The sequence below is a fragment of the Channa argus genome, chromosome 7, assembly GCF_033026475.1.
Source record: "Channa argus isolate prfri chromosome 7, Channa argus male v1.0, whole genome shotgun sequence".
NCBI classification, from domain to species: Eukaryota; Metazoa; Chordata; class Actinopteri; order Anabantiformes; family Channidae; genus Channa; species Channa argus.
Genome location: NC_090203.1, coordinates 1,010,757 through 1,031,019, shown reverse-complemented (window position 1 = coordinate 1,031,019; position 20,263 = coordinate 1,010,757). Strand labels below are relative to the sequence as shown.

The 20,263-nt window shown below is 43.0% G+C and overlaps 1 protein-coding gene across 6 annotated transcripts in view; it reads right to left on the bottom strand.

Annotated features, from left to right (window-relative positions):
- Positions 1 to 20,263, bottom strand: part of LOC137130854 (collagen alpha-6(VI) chain-like) — a 48,441-nt gene that overhangs the window by 16,196 nt on the left and 11,982 nt on the right. For 2 of the 6 annotated variants that reach the window (XM_067511475.1, XM_067511477.1), the window contains exons 3-20: positions 15,802 to 15,902; positions 13,027 to 13,635; positions 11,870 to 12,457; positions 11,041 to 11,610; positions 9,718 to 10,338; positions 9,015 to 9,575; positions 8,001 to 8,558; positions 7,151 to 7,723; positions 6,096 to 6,674; positions 5,651 to 6,003; positions 4,807 to 4,885; positions 3,963 to 4,108; positions 3,104 to 3,196; positions 2,436 to 2,489; positions 1,641 to 1,712; positions 1,528 to 1,554; positions 1,334 to 1,378; positions 118 to 171 (exon numbers count right to left, since the gene is read on the bottom strand). In XM_067511475.1, coding sequence (XP_067367576.1) covers positions 118 to 171; positions 1,334 to 1,378; positions 1,528 to 1,554; positions 1,641 to 1,712; positions 2,436 to 2,489; positions 3,104 to 3,196; positions 3,963 to 4,108; positions 4,807 to 4,885; positions 5,651 to 6,003; positions 6,096 to 6,674; positions 7,151 to 7,723; positions 8,001 to 8,558; positions 9,015 to 9,575; positions 9,718 to 10,338; positions 11,041 to 11,610; positions 11,870 to 12,457; positions 13,027 to 13,635; positions 15,802 to 15,877 — 5,658 coding nt within the window. In that variant the 5' untranslated portion in view covers positions 15,878 to 15,902. Of the gene's footprint in view, positions 1 to 117; positions 172 to 1,333; positions 1,379 to 1,527; positions 1,555 to 1,640; positions 1,713 to 2,435; positions 2,490 to 3,103; positions 3,197 to 3,962; positions 4,109 to 4,806; positions 4,886 to 5,650; positions 6,004 to 6,095; positions 6,675 to 7,150; positions 7,724 to 8,000; positions 8,559 to 9,014; positions 9,576 to 9,717; positions 10,339 to 11,040; positions 11,611 to 11,869; positions 12,458 to 13,026; positions 13,636 to 15,801; positions 15,903 to 16,219; positions 16,340 to 16,431; positions 16,745 to 16,913; positions 16,962 to 20,263 lie in introns of all 6 variants that reach the window. The other 4 variants (XM_067511479.1, XM_067511481.1, XM_067511476.1 and 1 more) reach the window with 3 other exon arrangements.

Sequence of the window (20,263 nt, the reverse complement as noted above, 5' to 3'; positions counted from 1 at the left end):
GTAATGCTCCACTTAATGTTTATAATAATACTAAAAGCTACTTGCTTGTTTGACTGATTTCATCATTTCGCAATAAAAACACAGACAATAATAGAGAAGAAAATTAAGTTGTTTTACTCGGTTTCCTCGGTCTCCTCTCTGTCCTTGAGCTCCATCAAGTCCTGTCACACCCTGCAAACACACAAACAATTGTAAAGAAAAACTGAGGCACTAAGGTCAGCACTGAGAAAATCCCCCCAATCAGCTCATTTCCTGAACACACCTAATCATTTCCTCCAAAATGCCCAAAAACAGAGATGTGCACAGAGATATCACACCATCATCATGCAGCACTGCAAGTTTCACGTCCATTTCCATTGTTTACCAGGTTAAATGTAATTGTTAAGAGAGACTTGACCAACACAACAGTATGAAATCTAAGTTCAGTGGTGCTGAGAAAATAATAAAGTTGTAATGATTAAGAGATGCCAATTAACAAGATAGTGTCACTTTCACCTACGGCTACTTTCTCCTTCAATTTAAGCTCCTTCTGAAGTTCATTTTGAGCATCAGGAGGCAAATTTAGTCCAAGACTAAGACACAGGAAAGAGTTTTGGATCAAGTGGAGATACACTCAGCTGAGGTTTGCACATCAACAACATCACAGTATCTACAAGTGGTAAAGATTCACCAGCTGGTTTATTGGAAACAATAAGACCAAAATCATTGTATATCAATGATTGATCAACATAAATAACTGAGGGCCAAATAGCGAGCCTTGAGGAACCCCATGCTACTTCCAGACACTGAGACAGCTAAGACAGATGTATCAGAAAGGTGATCCTAAAACCAGCTGCTTGCCTGATGATGTTCCCCAGCCTTCCCAGCCATGGAGAGTGACTCAGTATTTATCTTCAATGACTTCAGAAACTCCTTTTTACTGTTTTTTTAACAGAGATTCTAGACTCTGACCTACAGTTGGATGTTTAGACAATGGCCTGTAGTGATTCATAGCTAGTGGCCTCCTCGTTTTAGCAGTTAAGTGATTAAATAAATGTCTCAGCTGATTGAGTAACAGCAGAAACACTTTGATTCAAGCCTTTCAGAGGATGTTGTCAGGTGCGTGTGGCCCAAATTAATAAAATGATCTGTTTTAGCATCTGATGAACATCTTTGAGGTTTCAGTGCATGGACCTCACGTCAGCCCTCCCAGTTAAGCTCCCGTGTAGAGGACACCTGGATTTACCCGACTCTCTTTACCCAAGTGCTCTTCCTCTCCACCCCCAACGGTCTAAAAACCTCTGACTTCAATACTAGAGATGACAATGATGATGTGCAATGATCAGATCTGTACCTGCTCTCCGTTGACTCCGTCCAGCCCGTTTTCTCCGTTTTCACCCTGTAGAAGAGAATCCAGCATCAGCAGATGTGCTTTCCCCTCATGATCGTTTAATTTGACCCTATCTGGACGTGAATGTTTGTACAAGCGTTCATTCGCATTCACAGATCATCTTAATGACTGAATTCCAGCAGGCCTGAGTCACTCACCCTGTTCCCTCGCAGGCCTCTGTATCCCTGTGGACACCAACAGCAGGAGTTAGGACACACAACACCAACATGGAGTTGCAAATGGTTACACGCAGGGCTCACTAATACTGCACCTTTTGTCCTCGAAGTCCAGAACAACCCTGGACACCCTGGGGTCCGCTCGGACCGGGATAGCCCCGCTCCCCCTGTAAGACACAGGCAAAGTGATGGAGCAGGAGGTCCTGACTCAGCTCTGATATCACCATTTGGACCTGCACAGGTTTCACTTTCTGTGACCACTTGAGTCCAGAATGAAACATCTGGACATGCATTAGGTGCATTACTATAAAAATGAGAAGCGTCAGACAGATGTGGGTGTCCTCTAAATGAGGACCTGTTTAACTGCTGAGTTTAGTTGTTTCCTGTTCTTGTTTGGAGAACAGACCTTGATCTTGGTGAGCTGATGATATAAAGTTACTTGTTTTTTTTTTTTTTTTGGCTCATCCACCGGATGCCCTTCCTGACCCTTCCCAATTTCTACCGGGCTTTGGACCGGTACTGTGCAGCTGGGGATGGGGATGGGCTGTTGAGGTCTTGCCAAGGGCATCAACATGTCGTCTGAAAGATCGGGCGCGAACCTCCGTCCTTATGGTTGGAGCACAGCTACTCCACCAACTGAGCCACCGCCGCCCCCATGATGATATAAAAAGTTACTTAAATGTAAAAAAATATCAAGGACTAACTTCCCGCAGTCCAGGGAGATGTCCAGAGAGTTTACTGAGAAATGTTTCTCAGATTCACAGAATTGCTGCAGATGCTCGTGGTCACGGCAACAGTGATTTGTTAGTTCACAGGGAGTCAGAGAGAAAGAGACTCAGTAAAGACTCAGCAGTAGAGCAGATGTTTGACATGAATAATGAAGCACTTACAGGGACACCCTCCTCCCCGGGGAAGCCGGGTAAACCGCTGAGTCCAGGTGGGCCCTGGGTATGAAAACAAACTAGTTCAGTGGGAGAAACATGCAGCAGTTTTTATTGATGCTTTAATTTCAGGTTAAGGAACTTTCTGATCCTAATTCAATAAGTTAAAGGTCACAACTTTATTAGGCAGCTGATTTTTCTTACAGCCAAAAATCTTTACTTAGAGATAACAGAGCTAAAACATTTACATCTACCCTGTGATACATAACACATTTCATCCGTTGACCTGCTCAACTGTGTAAATAAATAAAGTAAATCTTAATTTTTAAAACATCCCAATAAACAGCCATCTCCAGCTGCAACATGGGAGCAGCCTCTCAGCACACCTGTCTATCATGATGATAATTATACAACTTCAATTACGACTTAATTATGTCAAGTTATCAGGAAAACAAGGTTTTACAAACTTTCATCAAGTGTAGTGGTAGAAAAAAACAATTACATTTATTTTCTCTGAAAAAACAAGTCCCATGCTTCACTCGGTGTGACAGAATACTACTAATACTACTACTACTACTACTGCTACTACTGCTGCTTATGTGTCTGTGGCTCTCGGCCTTTCTACTGCTTATGACAGCTATTCTGAAACATTCCTGACATCATGGTGGACATGTCACCTTTGTCCCTGGAGGCCCCCGCAAGCCACGGATGCCTTCATGTCCAGAACATTTGCACATGACATTGCAGCACTGCCTGTCCGACACCGTGTCCTGCAGAGAGAGACAGAAAGACAAGATGGTCCATTACAAATATTGTTTCATGTCAAACTACCAAATAAGGTAAAAACAGAACAAAGTGTTTCACTAAATGCACCAAATAGCCACTAAACTCCAGTTGTTGTTGAGTCAACATGTCCTCATGGGATTTTGTTTTCTGGTTTCCCTTTCAGCACATGGCAGGACAGTTATTTTAATCATCCTGAGAAAAGAATGTCTCCATCACTTTGTCCTCAACTTACAGCAAAGAGGTTCCAAATGAGACCAGTGTTGTGGGACTTCCAACATTTGAATGTGGCTGAGCTGAGGATGTGGCTCATATAAAGAGAGATGCAGTAATACATTGCATGCAGGAAGGTTTATAGCCTGAGTTGGAATGTTTATTTGTGTATTAAGGAAGCCTTTGACAATTTGGGAATTCCTGTTGTAACTTAAGATGAGAAGATAAGTGTGACTTTTATCTCTGAGTGTCAGGCATGTTTACCCTCTGCACAAAGTCTGGATCAGGAACTGGGTTTTGCTCAGACTGAAATTATCATCACATCAAGCATCGTTTTACAGTTTTAACTTTCTCCGTATTCAAAAAAAGGTGTCAGAAAATATTAGCTCCATCATTATAAAACTGGAACACAGGGTCAGCACAGTTCTTCAAGCTGTCATTTAAGAGCACGGTTCTGTGAAACAACTCTGTAGCCAACTGTCCAAATACTTTTGAGACTTTTGTAATTCTTACACTGTTGTGAACAGACATAAGACTTACAATCTCTTTGAGGATGGTGCTGGCCACGCTCGGCATGCCGATGCTCAGAGGAAGCTTGTAGCCGAATCCTCGGCCGAACTCAACCATCTGCAGCTGGGTGGGGTCTTTTGCCCCCTCCAGAGCCACGGTCAGCAGAGCGCTGACCCCTTAAAACACGTAAACATAACAGGTTCCTCAAACGTTTTACTCATATACTCATCTCTGCAAACATCTTCGTTAGCTGCCACGATAACCATCTCCAACAAAGTTCATGTGATCATTTCAGTGACATTGTGTAAGAGTGTACAGAGGAAAGTGTGGTAACGTTCAGGGTCCACGTAAGGGAAGAATTGAAATGATTCACTGGTTAACCACTTGGCAGACTGACAGGAAACTAACTAACATTAACTAACAAGCATTTGTTTATAGAACAAATGTCAAATATTCTGTTAACTTTATACTCAGTTTGCTATCATTGTAAATGCATTATGAGTTTTGAAGTCTATAGATGTCGTCCCAAACTTAGTAGAAAACATAATAAATATTGTACTCATATTATGATCAACAGTAAAAAAGAGGATGAGAACATTCCTACTATCTACATCTATTATATCCCTGAATTTAAGTAAATATAATAATGAGTGAACTGTAAAAACATGTGCATAATTGAAGGCCTGAAAGGCTGAAAAGGAAAGTAGGATAAGAGAGGAATCCAAAAGGCAAAGAAGATGAATGTAGGGAATGAACTTTAGGGTTTTAACCTCTACAAAACTGGAAAAGTACAAACTAGGATGAAACCACTTCAATAAAGAAAAGATGCTACTTCAGAAAGGTAGAAAAAAAAAAAACGTCTCTCAGTTTTTACCCGACTGACGCAGCAAATCTGATTCATGCTCCAGCGTCATCACGCCTTCATCGAGACCATCTGAGAAGATTATCAGCACCTGATGGACACGGACATTCACATATTAAAAGTCATTACATCAAAACGACAACTCATCAACTTATTTAGACAAATAAATACCTGACATGTCATATTCACACACTAAAGCTGGACAAACCTGGACTTCCTGGGCTCAGACCATCAGAAGTCGAAAGGTTATCGGTCCCAGACAACAGTCTAATTGAAATTAAACGTTACTTATTTTAACTTAATCGAAAGGTAAACAATTCATTTCAAACTTTAATCGGTTCGGTTACTTCACCAGGAAACTGTATGAGATAAGTTAACAGCTACTGTATGGAGACAGATGTCTTATGGCACTGTACAGTATTTATAATGTCGTCCAGTGAAGGACAGTGTAGTTTTTCCGTGTCCAATATATTTTTCTAACAGCTTAGTGGGGGCAGGAACAGTAAAGCAGATTCTGTCCGGAGTCTGTCTCCTGGGCCCAGATTGAAACTCTAAATCAGGAGAACAGAGACGGAGTGTGTCTTCATTCATCAGTAACAGGGGTGACCTTCAGTGACAAAAGAGCTTTAAGGCGTCACCGTGTAATCTAAAGTCTTTCTTCCGTGAGCACGTAGGTGTCTTCAGTGACCATATTTTCTTCGCAAGAAAAGAGGAAAACTTTCACAGAAGTTCCACCTACAATCTACATAATGTATAAGATTACAAAAAAGCATCAGTTTTACAAACCTTTGACCGAGGTGTGTAATAAAAAATGAGAGACCAGTTTTTGTGGATGTAAGACTGTTTGCTAACTCACCTTCACTCCAGCTCTGGACTGATCCTTGAACTTCTGCTCAAAGGACTTGAGTAGGGCAGTGTTGAAATAAGTGGGCTCCCTCAAATTTACACTCATGACCTTATTCACCACTTCCTCGCTGTAGCCCTCAAACCTAAAGTCATCCAGGATACGTCCGTCCCCATACACAACTCGGTAGCCGAGGCTGGTTTTGACAGGCCCATTGACGCAGCAGAGGCCTGGTACTGAGGAGATGTAGTGGACAATCTCTGGCAGGAAGGTCCGGAGCGTGCTGCGGCTGCTGATCAGCATCTCACCAGAAGAGCTGGTTATTTGAGAAATATCAAATCCCATGGCGATATCGATGGTACAAGCTGCAGGAAAGGGAGAAATGTGTTGTAGCTGGTCTTCATAAATGTAAAAAATGGTGGTAAAGACAGGAAGACAGACACACTGTTCAGCTTACAAGATTGTTCGCTCGGGGGTTGGGATTTGCAGATGGTGTCGATAACTTTTTGCTTGATGTTCTCTAAGCTGCCGAAGTTCTGGACAGTGAACAGCCTCTCGGGGGTGCCAGTGATCTGCAGGAGCTCCAGATCATGGACATCTCCAATGCCAATGGCGAACACCTCGATCCCCAGCTCCTTGAGTCTGATGGCTGCATCCTCCACTTCATCCTGCGAATCACCATCTGTGATCAACACCAAATTCTGGGAGATCCCTTGAGATTTACGGCTGCCCCGTAATGCCTGAAAATATTCACGGATGGAATCCAGAGCCAGTCCGATGTTGGTTCCTCCACCCATCTGGTCCATACCCAGGATGTGCTTGGTCAGGTTTTCCTCATTGTAAAACTCGTTAAGGAAAAACTCATGCTTGAAAGTGCTGCTGAACTGGGCAAGTCCAACACGCACCAAGTTTTTGCTGATTTTAAAGCCTTTCATTATTTCTGTTGTGAACTTCTTCATGATGGTGTAATCAGCTGGTTTGATGCTGCTAGACTGATCGAGTAGGAAGACCAGGTCAGCCTGTTGTTTTTCACAAACTAATAAAGCAAAGAGAGGAAATATTATTTATTTTATTATATATATTTGTTATTTATTTTATTGCTTATTCTTAGTGGCTCTGAACACTTCAAATATCATATCACGTGTTTGCTTTAACTCTAACCAGAATTACTGCAGCATCTGTACTGACAGATGCCGTGAAAATCTTTCCCAATTAAAGGTACTAATTTTTTTCCAGTTATGACTTAAATTCCATAGACAGCAATGTCAACAAAGAAACGTCCAGTTTCAAATAAATATGAGTTCAGAAGATAAATCATATATAAAGATGCACATTCAGTGTTTCTTTCACAACAACAAACTGTTTGTATGCTCTGCTCTATGTGTCTGACCTCAGTAGGGTTTCTGAGGAAACTAGTTTCTATTTTGTTTCTAGGAAAGCAAATGGACTTTTGGAATTTCTAGTGAAGCTACGGATCTTTTAATCTGCCCCCACAAAAGTCTGACCTCTTACCTGGCTTGGTAGAACTGCAGAGAACTTCAGTAATATTCTTGTACAGTGTTTCCAGAGCACTAAAATTATCCACATAGAAAACTCTGTTTGTGTTGTAGCCGGTCATGACCTGCAGTTTACTCTTAGTGGCTCCTTCCACTCCAATGCTGAACACAGTGATCCCTTTGTTTTGTAGTGCTTCAGATGGTGCAACCAAGCTTTCCGTGGCATCTCTGTCTGTGATCACCATAAGAATCTGAGGCACATGGAGCTTTGCTCGCCCACCTTGTTCAGAATCAAAGAACTGCAGAGAGTATTGCAATGCTTTGGCAGTGTCCGTGTCTCCAGTAGGGGACTTCAATGCTAAAATTGCTTTAAAAACCTCTTGTCTGGTTTTATACTTATTCAGCATAAAATCAGATTTGAAGTCTGTGGAGTAGAGAATGACCCCAAAGCGAGTCAGGTTCTGGCCAACTGTGGTTTGGTTTACTATGGAAATCATAAATTTCTGTATGCTTTTGAACTTGGAAGAGGTTATTCTCGTGGAGCCGTCCACTAGGAAAATAATGTCCGCTTTTTCTGTCTTCTTACACTCTAGTTAGAAAAGAAAAAAGAAAGCAAAGAAGTAAGACTGAAAGGTTTAAAAGGTTTACTCCATTTACAGTGTATCGAATCACTAACTTATTATTTAACCTTGGCACCAAGAAAACTACTTAACAAGAGGCCAAGGGGGACTGTTTGAGAAGGAGAACTTTCTAATCAATTAATTCTCTTTAGGAGCAGCTTTGTAGGAAGAGTATTACTAAAATGAATCTTTTTTGGAGGTAAGATAGAACCAGTCAGGGATTTCCATTGCAGGATTCCCTCTTACCTCTTTCTGGATCACAGATCTGTAAGGCCACCTGACTTTCCAAGTCCTTCAGAGCATCAAAGTCCCTCTCAGCATACATTCTGTCTGGTGACCCACTGATCTCCAGCAACTGGGTTGTGTTGGCATCCACCACCCCAATGGCATAGACCAACACTCCCTTGGCCCTCAGGGCCTCTGCTGGGCCTTTGACTTCATCTTGGGCCTCACCATCTGTTATCACGACCAGCCTCTGCCTCAAGTGAGGACGTCCTCCTTCGGTCGCATCAAAATACCTAGACACCTCTGTAATGGCTTCACCTGTGTGTGTGCCTCCACCAAGCTGCTGCATGGCATCAATGGCGGTGGACATTTCTTCTTTGCTGTAGTAGCGGTTGAGGCGAAACACTAGATCTCTGTCTGTGCTGAATTGCAGGACACCAACGTGCACCTCTTTGTTCCCAATGTTGGACTTGCTGATGACAGCTTTCATGAACTCTTTCATTTTGGTGTAGTCCTGTGGATAGATGCTCCCAGAGCTGTCAATCAAGAAGATGAGGTCGCCTGGTATGTTGGTGCAAGCTGCACAAACAGTAGCAAATATAGTTAGTTTGTTTTATGATACTTTTAAAAATTGCTTTTTGTATGCAAACCAGTAAAATCCTTTCTACCACGTGTAAAGGGCAACACACACCAGCCATAGTGCCACACAGGACTTGGTTCTAGAAACAGGATGTTGTACAGTAGCTGCTTTGTGCCATTCTGGGGAGGAAATGTGATAATATTGGTGCTTTTCTTGAGCCCAATTAAAACCAGCACTGAGATCTATTTGCAGTGACGCAACAAGGTTCCACTAGTGGTTGGTCTTCTATAGAAAACACCACGTCTGTTTTTAAGATGGTATTGATGAACATCTTAATTCCCTCATTTTATCCCAACGCTAAATGTTTGATATCAGTGCTGCTGGTGTGTGTTGCCCATTGTCTTCCACATATGGAAGACGCCTGTCTAACTCTATTCTGGTCTTTTGTTCCTTACCTTCTTTAGAACAGATGTCTGTTATGATGTCATCCTTGATGGGCTTTAGGGCATCAAAGTTATTAACAAAGAAAGTCCTCTTGGCATCCCCAGCTATATCCTGCAGTTCATTTTCATCTGCATCTTTCACTCCAATGGCATAGACAGTGATGCCCTGTGCCCTGAGTTGTTCTGCAGGAACCTTGACCATATCAGAAGATTTCCCATCAGTGATGACCACAAGGTACTCTTGGACTTTGTGACCACGAGTGTGCTGTGCCTCCCTAAAATATTGGCCCATGAATGCCAATGCTTTTCCTGTCTCTGTTCCACCTCCTTTTTGTTGGATTTTCTCTACAGCTTCCACCAGTGACTGGACATCTGAGTGGGCTGTCAGATCAAATTCTAAGTTTGGATTATCTGCATATTTTGCAACCCCTATGCGAACATACTGGGGTCCGATACGGAATGTGTGGATAAACGCAATAATGAACTTCCTCATGTCTTCAAAGTCAGCGGGGTAAATGCTTCCTGAGTGGTCAATAAGGAAGTAGATGTCTGCTTCATCCGTTTGTACACAGCCTAGCAAAGGAAAAGCAAAATTATGATGAGTTGACATTTTTTATAGTAGTTGTACACTCTCTTTAAATGTATTTATGATCTAAGTTACAGGCTCATGTAAACACTACAAGCAGTATTGGTAAGTATTATTAAAAAAACAGACCTTCTTTGATTTCACCTCTCCTTGTATTTACTGCTACTGCTTGGTGCAAGATGTTTTGGCAAAGAGCTTTCTGCAGGCCCTGATCCAGAGCTTTCAGTTTGGTAAAACTTTCCACATTATACACATGCTTCGTAGAGGGGTAAGATGCAATTTGCACCAACTGCTCCTCATTGGCACCTTTGATTCCTACAGCGTAAACAGTGACACCCTCACGACGGAGGTTAGCTGCTGCTTTGCTCACATTGTCCTGGGATTCTCCATCTGTAATCACCACTGCCACTTGTTGGACACCTTTATCTTTCCTGCTTCCTCTTTTCTCAGTAAAAACATTCTGCCGGGTGAAGTTTATGGCAGCACCGGTGTTTGTCCCACCTCCATTGTAAGGCAGAAGTTTAATGAAGTTCAGCAAATCGTCTTTGTCGTCAAAGGAGTCAAGGTAGATTTGTGCCGTAGGCTTGTCATTGTACGTCACAATGCCAACTCGGACTCTATTTGTGTTGACTTCCAGGCCGTTCACAATTGAGTGCAGAAAAGCTCGTACCAGCTGGAAGTTGGGGGTTCCAATGCTTCCAGACTCATCAACAATGAACACAATGTCAGCCAGTTTAGCTGCTTTGCAATCTGTGAAAGAAATGTTTGATTAAAAAGCTGGTATTGCTAATTCACCATTCAGATACCTTTCAAATAATAGCCAGACTGTAATGATACAATTTGTCACACAATCTTTTTTATTGTCTCTTAAGATATAAAAATTTCGGTCTTGCTGACAGATCTGTGTTGCTGACAGGTGCATGTGTTACTTGCCTACAGTTGCCTGACACTTTTTAGGACAGTGTTTGAAACGTAGAAGAACTAGGAAGCTCTTTGAGTTTCCAGTCCACTGGCTCAGCTTCTGGATCAGCACAATGGTCCAAACTAACAGATGTGTGGCACTGCGACTGAGTTTAATAGTTTTTACACTGTCCAAAGGGAGCCCTCCAAAGGTAGGGTCCACCTATCTACCCATGTACTTATATTCCTCACATATTTTGCTATTATGTGGCTCGGACTACGCAATATCTTCCCCAGTAATAGAGGCTGTTGGGATTCCTTATTCCATCCTATGTAGCGTATCATAGTAGATGTCAACAATTACAATATCTGGGTCTCTTCACAATGTCATTACATTTGTCACATTTCTTGGCCAAGTCACAGCAACAAAGGACAGAATATCCTGATATGACTCAAACCAAATGTGATAAAGCAAGAACATTTAACGCAGCACAATGTAAAAAAAAAATGTGCTCAAATGATTACTAATGTTATAATTAAACATTTTCTCACCATCTGTAAGAGTGACCTGCTCCTCCTGTGTTTCAAAGACAGGCTTTATTAAAGGCACAATGTTGGCTGTGAACTGGTAGATGTATGGTTGCGTGGCTATGACACGCATTTCAGTCAATGATGCACCAAGGGTCATCCCCACCACAGTTATTCCTTCTGCTTTGAGCAGACGTGATGACTTATACACAGAATCATCTGAATCTTTTCCACTTATAACAACCAGGTACTGTTTAAAGCCTTGGTCAACTCGGCTTCCTGCCATACTAGTGAAGAAGTTGGTGTTCGCGTACTCCAAAGCGCTGCCCAGGTTGCGTGGCTCATTGGGTTGCAGTCTGCGCTGACGGAAACGCCTTACACCGGCCAAGTATTCCTCTTTCGTTTCGAAAGCATTAAATAAAAATTCTACTTTGGTGTCTTGACCATACTGGGCCAAGCCAAGACGGTGGCCTGATTCTCCCACGTTCAGTTGATTAACCAGTCGGACAAGGACATTTCGGATCTGCATGAATTCCACAGTGCTCACACCACTGTCCACCAGGAAGAAAATGTCTGCAAACTTTTCTGCCAAGGCTGCAAAAAAAACCAACAGGAATGATAACACTCTCTTTGCTGTAATGCTTAAAATAAATCTGACTCGTATCGCATGCTTAGTAAATCCATGAGCCAGTCATAAAAATGAATCCGATTAAGGAGAAATTTACAAGAAGTTATCACTATTAACTTTTTAGTCTTTTCATTTTCGTGGCAGGAATGGACTGAAGTAAGTGAATGTTTTGTTTGTATGAAGATAATAAATGTATAGAAGATTTCCGATAAACTTTGGCCTTACCTTGTCTCCGATATTCCATGGAGATGCAAACAGTTTTCAGCAGACTCTCTGACAGCCTCTGGAGGGCCTGGTAGCTGTCAATGGGAAATAGGAAGTGATTTCGGGGCCTGTTGGTGATGGATGCGAGCTCATCTAAGTTGGCCGCTCCCACTCCGATGCCAAACACCAAAACTCCATGCTGCCTCAAGCGCTGAGCGGGTGGTAGCACATCATCTGTAGATTCCCCATCTGTGATGATCACAGCAATCTGAGGCACTCGTTGGCTGGCTCTACTCCCAGCCTCCTCCGTGAAGTATGTCTGCAGCAGGAAGTCAATGGCTTTGCCTGTTTCGGTGCCTCCTCCTTGGTAGGTAAACGTTTCAAACACAGTCAGCAAAGATTGCTTGTCTAAGTTATCCTTAAGCAGGAACTCCTGGTGAGGGTCATCACTGTATTGTGCCAAGCCAATCCGAACATTATCGGGGCCAATGTCAAGGCTTGTGGCAAATCTTTTGAGAAACTGTCTGACCTCCTGAAAGTTGGTGTCGCCAATGCTGCCAGAGCTGTCAACCAGGAAGACGATGTCAGCCACGGTGGCATTTGCACATTCTAGACAGTAAGGAGAAGATAGTCAGCATTTGAAGCAACAGGCTCATTTAATGTCTGTGTTTTGTTCCCATGGGAAGATACCACAAGCCTATGTTGTCGATATTCTACGCAACATAGGACCCGTGTAGCTCTGGAAAAATGGTGTTGCGAATGGGTAGTACTGCAACATAACATGTTGAAATGAATATGGACCAGCTACATGTGGGGTTATACAAACACAGTGGACAGAAAAACAGAAAGACCTTACAACAATCCAAGAAAAAACAAAGAATTAATTGCTTCATTTTGTCAATAAAAACTAAATTATAAAAGCTTCTAATAGGGCAACTGTAGCTCGCTTCTAAGGTTATTGATTACCCTGGAAAAAGCAGCAGGCGATGTCTAATAAAGGTCCATATTAAAGTGGACTCCAGAGAAGCTACTTAAATTGAACTTGCTGTGGCACATAGTTAACTATGATGTTTGTTTGTGCACCCTGGACATTTGATGTTCTGGGAAAAGTACTTAACAATACTACATTTACATACTGTAAAGTCGACACACAGTGTGTGATACATGTCACATTTTACCTTGAGTCAATTGCAGAATGTTTCGTTTGGCTTCCTCTACAGTGGTGCACAGTGTCTGGATGATGCTCTGAGAAATTCCCTGTAGAGCAGCAAAATCTGACACACTGTAGACATGTTGGCTGTGCGGCTCATTGGCTATGTCTCTCAGTTGTTCTTCATCGGCATCTTTGATACCGACTGCATATAAAATAATACCCCTTCTCTTCAGATCCTCAGCCTGGGTTTTAACTTCGTCTTGTGATTTGCCATCGGTGATCACCACAGCGATCTGTGGCACGTTCTGGCTAGCCCGGCCCCCCGCTTCTGCCACAAAGTGTTTATTGAGCATGAACTCCAAGCCCTGCCCAGTCATGGTGCCACCTCCCATGTAAGGCAATTCGTCAACGTACTGCAAGATCTGCTGCTTGGTTTGATATTCGCTGAGCAGGAACTCTGTGCGTGGAGTGTTGCTGTACTGGATCAGGCCGATGCGGACGTGGTCAGGCCCGATGTCAAAGCTACTGACCAGTGTGTTGAGAAACTGACGGATCTGCTCGAAGTTTTCCTTGCCGATGCTCCACGACCCGTCAACCATGAAGACAATGTCAGCTACAGCCTCTTGAGTGCAGACTGAGGAGTAAGGTTGTCAAGTCATGGTGAGGTCTTTCAGATAGGAAGTGTGCTACAAGGAAATCCTTTAGTACTGAAGCAGTTCTTGGTTCTTAGAAAGCGTGCCAGCCAGAGGTGAAAAAAGGGATTTACAGAGCAAAGTGGTGGGTGGCTCGTGTTTTGCAAGGCAGAAGAAATAAACGTAGATGTTGGTTGTCAAGCTGTGAACAGTTTGTGAACAGGAGCAGGGATCTACACTACAGGACTTAGGTGGACTCTTCAAGGCAAAAGTGTAGGGAATGAAAAATGAAAAAAGAAAGTTGTGTGGCTTACAGGTAGTGATCAGATGAGACCAAAGTAGGGAACCAACCTTACCTTGACTTACCTTTTAAGTATTTTAAAGTATTCAACATCATCCCATGCTACAGACACCTTACAGTCATGTGCCTGGCTGCATACAGTTTAGCTTACCAAAAACACTCAATTTCATCATTGGATGAAGGTAAAATATCCATAAAGACACCAACAGTGGTTGATCAAACCAGCAAAATTATAAACTATAAAAAAACAAGTTTGCTGATTAAGCCTCACAGATTTTCTTTGCTCCTTTATAAACCTACAGAGCAAAACTTTCTGTTGCAGATGTGACTGTTAAGAGTGAATATTTGGAACATAGTGAACAAATGGTTGAGCAGGAGAGAAGTGAGCCTTCTAGGGACACTTTGACATCATCATTATTAGATTTATTTTAGTCAAATACCTGTTAACTTTACAGACACATACACAACATTTGTGTGTCTGCTGATCCCACCCGACAACAGGGTCACGGGTTCAATATACAAATAACAACTTGAAAGTCTGTATCATTAGAGACGCAATCGCAGGGGAAGAACATCGCTGAGTGCCAAGGCTGGAGGTTGTGTAACACACTGGACAACAAAGCTGCAGAGGTGTATGTACAGTATCTGCTTTCATGCTGGAGAGTTTAGGTCCCATCTCAAACTGCCAAAACTATGATCTGGTTAGTGATTCATAACCACAATTTGTTCATTTCACTCTAAGTTGGATTTTTTTTTATCATAACAACCATCTCCCCCAGCGTTAACAGTGAATATCAACCGAGTTTCCACATGTCCATTTAAGTGTAAATACTGCCTTTGGATGGAGTCCATTTCAAAATCCTCCATTATCTGTATCAATTACTATTTTAACTGGCAGGAATCAGGGTTGGAGCAGCGAGCAGCTGAGACGTGGAGCATGCAGCAGGAGGAGTTGGACTTTAAGTCTGAGGGTCAAAGTATAGATTTTTGGTGGAGTAATAATTTTAAAAAGTAAAAAACTTGAGGCCTTTATAATGAAAGCAACTTAGCTCACGATGCTGTGCTGTTGGGAACTAATGAAGTAACTGTGTACATTTACTACAGTCCTGTAGGTCAGTACAACTCTGAGGCCTGAGTGATTCTATTTGATGCCAACTTGGAGGGAAATGGAATTTTTACTCTTCTACATATCTTTGACAGCTTGGTGACTTACTATTAAACAATTATAAAAACGGCTGTAATATGTGTTGTTATATTCAAAATTAGAAGGAATCATTTACTAAATTCAGGGGCAAATAAAGAAAAGACTATAGTGTCTAATCAAATCAGATTAATAAACCAAAATACAGTATAATCATTAGACTTTTATTGTGAAATGCAGCAGCTACCCAGCAGTACTTCACAGTATAATTATTGGAATGAGAATATGTGATCATCACAACAGTGTATAAAGTCATTTAACTCCATCCTGTTGCAAAATTAAAGTGATGAACACATTAATGATAATCCCCCAATTTTATATTCACTGATGACGAGACATTCTGCATAAAGACTAATTGGATTTTTTTCAGGTATTTATTTGTACTTATACTTTTGTTTTTTACTCCAGTAAATGATCTGAGTACTTCGTCCTCGACTGCATACAACAGAGTACTTCTACACAGAACATCTACTTAAGTATCTAGATTTGTATTTTTGAGGAACACTAACTTTTACTCTTACCACACCCTGATCTGCTCAGTGTGTGTGTGTGTGTGTGTGTACATACAGTGTTTACATTGAACAGATGTTGGAGGCTGATGTCATATTGAAGCACTTTATGCGCTGTATGCAGGAAGTGAAGTCATGGCTGCATAATCATACCCACCTGTCCTCTGAGCAGTGTTGCCATGGAAACACGCCACCATGATGAGGCTGAGGATAAGCCCCCGTCCCCTCTCCATGCTGGCTGAGTGGGTTTCTCTCTTCCTACAACACAAAGTCAAAATATAAGTCTGTTTCCCATCTGAAGGCCCTGGGTCACGGCGGGGGGGGGAGGGGGGCTTTTATACTAATGACTTATGTTGTATTCACTGCACTAATTTGCACACATGAAAACAAGAAACAGAGCAGCACTGGCAGCTGTGCAGAGATACTCACTACTAAAGGTTTGTGAGTCAGGCTCGTCCCTCTCACACCCTTGCAAATGATTTCAAAAGTTAGTAGTCATGATCTGGCAGCTTGGTTATATTTGAGGATCCAAGAGTGTGAGAAGCTGGCGTCTGCTGAAGTGTTAGTTTAATTACTGTCTCTGCTCGCTGCCACGAACTCGTCTCCTCCAGAAAAGTATAACTGCCCCACAGGGATTATGAAGAGAGCACTGCACGTTTTTCAATCCAGTCTGTCACAGCTCAGGAAATAAATCACTGCAGGAAAACAAACCTCATTACTGTGTGTGTGTCTTCACTGTGTGCTCGTCACCAAGAGACAAAAAAAGGAAAGTGGATCTGGATTATACCTGTCTCACCAGATCCTGTATCACGTCTGCACGGACGCTGCTCTCAATAATGGCTCTGCCTGTGACAGTTGACATTTCAGCAGCCATTTAGTCATAGTGTGAAATATGACATTCCAGCTGTTGCCCCGTCAGAGTCCTGATAATCCTGGAGTTTTATGGCCATGTCCACTGTGAGTCCCTGTGACTGACCAAGGGTCTTTGTATCAGCAGAGCCACAGTAAATTCTACAATGGTCGGTCCTGTTGAATGTGAACTCAGGTCTGACACACCTGTGCCAAAAGCTGGAAAGCTGGAAGTGGGACAGAAGCTGCAGCTGAACAGAGGACAGATAAATATTTGAATGAAACCTTTTGGATAAGCTATTGAAATGCAGTGCGATGTCATGTAGGTTAATCTATTTTAACACAAAGAGTCCAGACCCACGCACAGAATGAACTAAAGGCTTATAGGTGTTGTGTGGTGTGGGGAAGGGGGCCACATACCAACAGTGATTTGAGACTTGGCTGCCTCAAGGCCTGGAAAGCTTGACTCTGTGGAGGCAAAATGAATTTTCAAGTTTATCCTTCAGCAAAATGTCCGAGTGTTTGCCCACTGGCTGAAGAGTATGAGAAGCTGGTTTCTGCAGCAGGACAATGACGCTCAACATGGACATGCATTTACTACAGAATGACTTCAAAGAAAGTCCTCAGACTCAGAGTCCAGACTTGAAGCTGCGTGATCAGCTCAGAGATGTTCACACCAGAATCTGAGCAGGAGCAATTGTTAAGAAATGTCTTGCAGGTGGGATCACGTTGTCTTTGACCTGACACAAGCAGAAATGTTCTGACACTGTAGGTCTACAGGGGGGTTTACGTCTGCATTTTCTTCATTTAAGCTGCACACTTTTCTTCCCCCACGTTGAGGAACAGTAGCTTCCAACATTTTACTCTACACGGGATTAAATCATGTGCACAAACCAAATCACAAGGGGAAAATGTACAAAGCAGAAGAAGACAGTCACACTCTGTCATGAGATCAGTGGGAAACTGTTCACTTTTGCAGCTTCTACAATGAGCCGAACCTCACAATCGTCCAGTGAGCCGGGGTCTCTGCTTCTTGTTCTGCAGCTCCAGCAGGTCACAAAGACCAGAAAACTAAAAGCCATCCAAGTCCTCAGTTCACAGAGAGAAGCTGTGGGCAGTAGACAGTCTCCGGCCACATCAGATCATCATGGAAGAAAGGCTGTAGGCTCAGAGAAGAGCTTCCAGCTGGTTTTTACCTCTCACGCCCACATCATCATGTTTCTGCTCTTTCCAAAACTCCTGATCAAATACCCCACATCTGTGCCTGACTAAAGAAGAGGCAAGAAGACCACCACACACCAGACAAACATGCCTTAAAATGTTAAAGACCTGCAACTACGACGTCTAGCATTTGATATCCCATTTGTGATTGGTCGAGCCTGGACAGGTCCACACAGCACAGAGACCCAGAGAGACACACAGACAGACAATCATTCACACTGACAGGCAATTGAGAGCCACCAGTTATTCTAACATGCATGTTTTTGGACTGTGGGAGGATCCACACAAGCAACAGGAAGGACACGATAAATGCTGATACGTGCCAAAGCTCTTTACGATGCTGCTACTCATTCACCCATTCACTCACACACCGATGGGGGCGGCTGCCATGCAAGGTGCTCACCTGACCCACTGGGAGCAACTTGGGGTTCAGTGTCTTGCCCAAGGACACTTTGATACGTAGCCGAAAGGGACCAGGAATCAAACCACTGACCCTGTGGTCCGTGGATGACTGCTATACCAACTGAGCTACAGCCACCACGGCCCACCGGGATTCGAACCAGGGACCTTTTTGCTGCCTGCACTGACTTTGCTAAGTTTGAACCATAAATGTTAAGGTAGCTCCTGTATCATCCTGCAGGTCAGTTGTGACAAATGAACGGACTCTGATGGTCGTCCAGCTCTAATTACTGACTAATACTAACTGGCCGCTCATCCCCAGCATGCAGCACAGCTCATGTGCACTCCCACATATTCCACACTATTTACAGTTGTCCTCCTGAAATGCAGACATCCTGCAGCCTCGCTGAATGGAAGCAAACATCTCCAGTTTCAGACTCTTCAATCAGCCTGTTGATTTAGTACCAACAAACTGAAGAAATTATTTCCCAACATGCACTGAGAGTATTTCTCCTGCAGGCCTGTGCGCGTGAAACCAGGGCAGCAAATGCGCCAATTACCAGCCCTTTGATGCTTCAGAGTGCGTGTGTCTGCATGTATGGACATGTGTGTGGCCGACCCCCCTCCCGAAACATGAAAACAATCTGTGTTTAATCATCTGCCAAAGGGCTGGGGCCCAGCGAGTGGAAGAGAATGGGCTTCACTCTGATGTGAAGCATGTGAAGGTAATCACAGCAGCGACAGGCTGAATGAAAGGAGGCTTTGCATCGCTCACCCATCCCACTCTATTTACATGGACCTCCAGGATTCGCTCCAAACAGTCCAAAGGGAGGTAAGGCTTCCAGATCTGAACAGAGTGTTGGAGAGCTCAAGGACGTCCTCTGACAGATACCCCGAGGACATGACGCTCCAGATGTCTTTCTGGAGGTCAGCTGCCGATTGGGTCGACGGACAGAGGTGAGAAGCTCCACTCAGGTCTGATTTGTGCAGTGAGCATTGCAGCGTGCACAGAAAACTGAAAGAGTTCTGATTCATGTCTCTAGCTCTGGTATTTTTAAGGAGCAAATTGCATTGTTAAAGTCTCCTAGCCAACATCTACTTGTCTACTTGTCCAACCCCCTCCTCCCCCCAACAGGAAGCTCCACATGGGTCTCATCAACAAAGTTTCTGCAGAAATCTAAAACGTTCAGGTCTTGTTCAGTTTAATTCATGTACAGAAAAACTAGATTTCGCCTCCTTACTATGTTCTTTGGGGCCTTTCAACCACACATCTAATGCAGATTATTCAGATGAAACAGCTTTTTTTTGGACGTTTTTTGAGGCGGCTTTTGAAATGTCCTGAGAAAGACACTGAACCCCTGAGTTCTCCCCAAGTGTCTGCTACTTACATGTAAGTCGCTTTAGATAAAAGTGTCTGCTAAATAACTTAATGGTAACTGTAATTATTCTAATTCAAAGATGGAGGTCAGAAATAACCCATTGCTTCATTTGTACAACATACAACTAAATATATATTAGACTAGAAGTTCTACTCAGGTCTAAGGCTCAAACCAAATGTGCAAACTGAAGAATATATTTCAGCTTCCTGGAGAGGAAATAAAGCTACAGCTCAAGAAAATGATCTGCAGCAGACACAATATTCAGAGGCTGTGAGGATTCTGGAAATACATTCACAGCAGCTCTAAGTGCTTTTTGTCAAACATGATGCTGAGATCTGGGACTTGTGCTGAGCAACAGGCACAAAGGTCATGGACCCAAGGATTGTTGGTGCTGCAGGTGTTTTTGGGAAATGGATCCTTATACCTCACATACTAAGATCAAACAGAGTGTCCGTCTGATGATGGTAACATGGGAAACACTATTAGTCTGGAGCGTTAAAACCAGATGGGGTTTGTCCTGACTGAGGTCTGGAGACAGACCGGAGCAGGGACAGAGATCATTCACTTCCGTCCTTTCCTTGACCCACAGAGTCTGTTTCCCTGGAATGTGCATGATGTGTGAAACCAAGACAAACCAGCTGACTGGCAGAGCTTCAACACCCCAGGCCTGTTTTTTTCTCTCATGAACAGGAAGCTGCATATTTGAGGAGTTTCAGTGGAACAACGAATCATTTCTTACACAAAAAGATCTTTGAAAGTAACGCATGAAGA